General features: G+C 48.3%; 2 protein-coding genes across 2 annotated transcripts; one reads left to right on the top strand and one right to left on the bottom strand.

Annotated features, from left to right (window-relative positions):
• The first annotated feature begins 479 nt into the window (after positions 1–479).
• Positions 480–2,404, top strand: LOC115255638 (dynactin subunit 4). The gene is made up of 3 exons (XM_029853734.2): positions 480–700; positions 762–1,963; positions 2,032–2,404. The coding sequence occupies exons 1-3, from the start codon at positions 572–574 to the stop codon at positions 2,264–2,266; spliced, it is 1,566 nt and encodes a 521-aa protein (XP_029709594.1). The 5' UTR covers positions 480–571; the 3' UTR covers positions 2,267–2,404.
• A 79-nt stretch (positions 2,405–2,483) lies between these two features.
• LOC115255627 (small ribosomal subunit protein uS11) lies at positions 2,484–2,786 on the bottom strand (the record flags this gene model as incomplete). Its single annotated transcript, XM_062843986.1, is given in 1 exon segment — positions 2,484–2,786. A coding segment is annotated over 1 exon segment (219 nt), but the record flags the coding sequence as incomplete, so codon positions are not given.
• Between the last annotated feature and the right edge of the window lie 921 nt (positions 2,787–3,707).

Here is a 3,707-nt window from a genome sequence, read left to right as displayed (position 1 = left end):
AGCGCAATATTTTCTAAAACAAATCGTGTCTGGTTGAAGCAAACAGCCAGTTGGCCCGCTCAGAATATCACCGGTCAAATAGAGCTGGAGCGCCTCGGATTGCTGGTCAATCTTCCAGTTTGCTGCGGTCCAGATCAGTAGATTCATGCCTGCTCCTTGTAGGGGAGTTCGCTTGTTCTTGCCGATTGTCCCGGTTTCATTCCAAGTCAGTCAGATTGGTAAACAAAGAGTTTCGTCGATTTTTTTTCTTTTTTCTCTCTCAAGATCGACTGTCAAAATTACTTTGGTAAAAATGCACTTTTTTCCTTGACCTCATTTCTTGCGATCTGAGTACTAAGCTTTAGACTGGCCAAAACCGGTGCTTGCACCCTATTATTTACCTTAAAACCAGAGTGTTCATTTTCAACTGGCTCTCGCGCACTCACAAGAATGACCTTCTTCACCTGCCCAGCCCTGCCAGCACTTCCGTGAGTGCCATTGACAGTTCGCGAAAACAAAAACAACAATTTCGCCGTCGCGAAAGGATTTTTTTTCCCGAAAGAAAGTTTTTCGCAGAATTTCTCCCAGGAAAATGGCATTTTTCATGCTACCGAACGTTGTGGAATATGCGTGCGTTTGTGGCCTGCTGAATCCGCTGACAAAACTGTACTTTTGTCGCTATTGCATGAAGCTGCGATGTGGATTTTGCGTGTGTCATGAGGTAGGTAATGCTCCGTTACTTGGCTTTTGATGATGTCATGGCATTTTTTCTCCTTCCGTAGGTGGACTCGCATTTCTGTTCCAACTGTCTGGAGAACATTCCGTCGTCGGAAGCTAAAATTCGGAAGAACCGATGCAATACGTGTTTCAACTGTCCCAGCTGTCAGCATACGCTTTCGGTCAGGGCGTCGACGGCGATCGTTCCGGCTCCGAGTGCGGAGGTGGTAAAGACAGAAGGGGATGTCGGTGGGAATGGATCGAAGAAGGAGGGCACCCCGGAGCCTTCTGCTGGGAAGCCGATTGCAAGGAAAATGTACTATCTGTCGTGTTTGAACTGCCGTTGGAGTTCGAGGGATGTTGGCATTCCGGATCAAACCGTAGCCACGGGACAGTGGCCGGAACCGGAGTATGCCAACGCTACGAGATTTTCGTTGTTGCTGGAGCACTACCAGTCGGTTGTGCTGCACGAAAAGCAAGAGAAACAGGAGCTGTGGCGCCGGAAGACTCCCAAGCAGAGTAAATTTCCCAGTCTGACGGATCGCACCGGATTGACCGTTGCGATGATCCGACGGCAAATGGGATGGGCTGAGAGTAAGGCACAAGTCAAATCGACGCCCTCGCCGATTAACAAGTCGGTTGCAACGGAGACGGTGGAGGAACTGCCGGCAGACATCTTCACCAAGGAGCTGACGTTGAAAAATATAACCACGTTGCAGCAGCGCCTGTCGCATCCCTCCAAGCAACCGTTCACCGTTAATAAGCTGTTCCCACAGCACAAGTTGCTCTCGATCAAGCGATCATTGCGCTGCCGCCAGTGCGATCACAATGTCATCAAGTCGGAGTACAATCCCAGCTCGATCAAGTATCGCATCGCCATGTTTGCGGCGTATCACGTTCCGGAAGTCAGAATCGTCCGGTGCGAGCCCCTGGTCAAGGGACAGGATGCATTCCTTACGCTGAAAATTATCAATCCCACCATAAACGATATGACCATTACGATCATGGATCTGCCGATGGAGGCCGAGGAGAAGTTGATGATCGACGAACTCAAGCAGGCGGCGGAAAGCAGTGCTTCGTCTTCGCTGATGATTAGCGGGCTGAGCACTAGCCTAACCAAGCAGGCGTCGCTCGCCGAAGATCCGAGAATGGTAGAGGCGAAGGTGAACGGGACCTTCCGGCTGCCGGATTCGTCGTTTGTCATAAATCACCGGGACGATTCGGCCGAGTTCGACGAGGTGGTACAATCCCAGCAGGAAGATCCTAAGTAAGTTGAGTTTAGAATCACTGTTTTTGAAAGGGGATAGAGCAACGTCATGTTAAACACTCTTCTAGGTTCATCATTTGGCGCAAAGCCAACCAAATTGCAATGAAGCTGGCCGTTCAACCGAACGAAGACTGCACTCCAGAGGACGAGATTATCGTCGGATTTTCCCTGCAGTACACGTACGTGAACACCGTGGTAGAGAAGAGCAGCACCCCGACGAAGGGACCTCAAAAGCAGGCACTCACCACCAGAGTGTACGTCAAGCTGGGAATGCTATCGGATGCCGTTTCGACGACAGCTTAGGACCTCTTCTATATCAGTTAACCTCAAAAGCACACTGCATTATTTATCTCCAATCGCTTATCGCTGTAATCGTTCATATTTAACCACGAGAATAAAGTTATTGGCTTCTTTCGCAAAGAACAACGAGGACACAAAGAGCTTTTCCAGTTTTTTTTTTTTCATATTATCCGAATTTATTCATGTGTAATACGAACGATCTCCGCACTTTTTCGCACAGTTGGAATTCTTATCCTGCAGCGGCAGCAGCAGTTGACGGTAGCGAAACTCCACAACAAACGAAACGCCCACAGGAAGAAGCGCCCTACAGACGACGACCGCGGCGACCTCCCTTCCGGCGGGTGGAATCCGATGGGATCGGGGTGACATCCTCGATGCGGCCAATCTTCATCGACGAACGGGCCAGAGCGCGCAGGGCGGACTGGGCACCGGGTCCTGGGGTCTTGGTGCGGTTACCACCGGTGGCACGCAGCTTGATGTGCAGGGCGGTGATTCCCAGGGACTTGCACTTCTCGGCGACGTCCTGGAAGAGAATGGAAAGAAGGAATAGTGGATTAGATGCAACATATCAACCAACGCCTGTCAGAAGTGATCTTTTAGTTATGACAGCAAGTACCCACAATGGGCCCCCTGCCCAAATGGTCCCAGACCTTATATACAATTTTTCATGAAATCTTTCACCCGTAACAACCTCTATCCGATAACGGACCAAATTTCAATAACTAAATTGAAATACGCCTAGGAGGGACGGGGGTAGCTAAGACATACAATGGCTGTTCCGCCCTTTTCACAGTTGGTCTAGAAATGACAGTTTCCGTATGAAGTTTCTGCCAGGAATAGGTCAAGAAGTTTCTTGAGCCACAGACAAACAGACGTAACACTTGCGAAATTTTCATCGACCACGCTTTTAACGATCATTTTAAATTTTCACAGTTGTGGCTTTCACAACCAGAGGCGCGCGCATCGTTTTTCTATGCGTTTGACGTTTCACACTAGCGCCTTCTGTTGACGATATTGCACAACACAGTGATTCGTGCAACTTTTCCACTAGGTGATGGTAGTGTGAACTGGGCGATGGATTTCCATGAAAATCGTTCAAGGTGTTACGTCTGTTTGTCTGTGCTTTGAGTGAGAATCGGTGCCTTCGAAACGATTATCCGGAGCGTTTGGCGAAACGACTTTTTGGCTGGATATCCATGAATGGTAGTTTGCTAGCCATGGTAATTATGTACCGTAAACCGGGTGGCGGGTACATTGTAATTCCATACTAAGAAGTTCTAAGCGTCGTAATAACCTTCAATTTCTTACCTCATCTTGTTCATAGATGTCTAGAGATAAGTGTAGACTTTTATTTTTTTGAGAAAAAAGTTAGTTTGCCTTATTTTTTGAGGAATTTGCAATGTAAAGGGAATGGCCCAAAATGTTTGGGATAGGCAACTTTTTT

The sequence above is a fragment of the Aedes albopictus genome, unplaced genomic scaffold, assembly GCF_035046485.1.
Source record: "Aedes albopictus strain Foshan unplaced genomic scaffold, AalbF5 HiC_scaffold_696, whole genome shotgun sequence".
Taxonomy (NCBI): domain Eukaryota; kingdom Metazoa; phylum Arthropoda; class Insecta; order Diptera; family Culicidae; genus Aedes; species Aedes albopictus.
The sequence above is the reverse complement of the archived record's forward strand: the minus strand, read 5'-3'. Positions and strand labels throughout refer to the sequence as shown.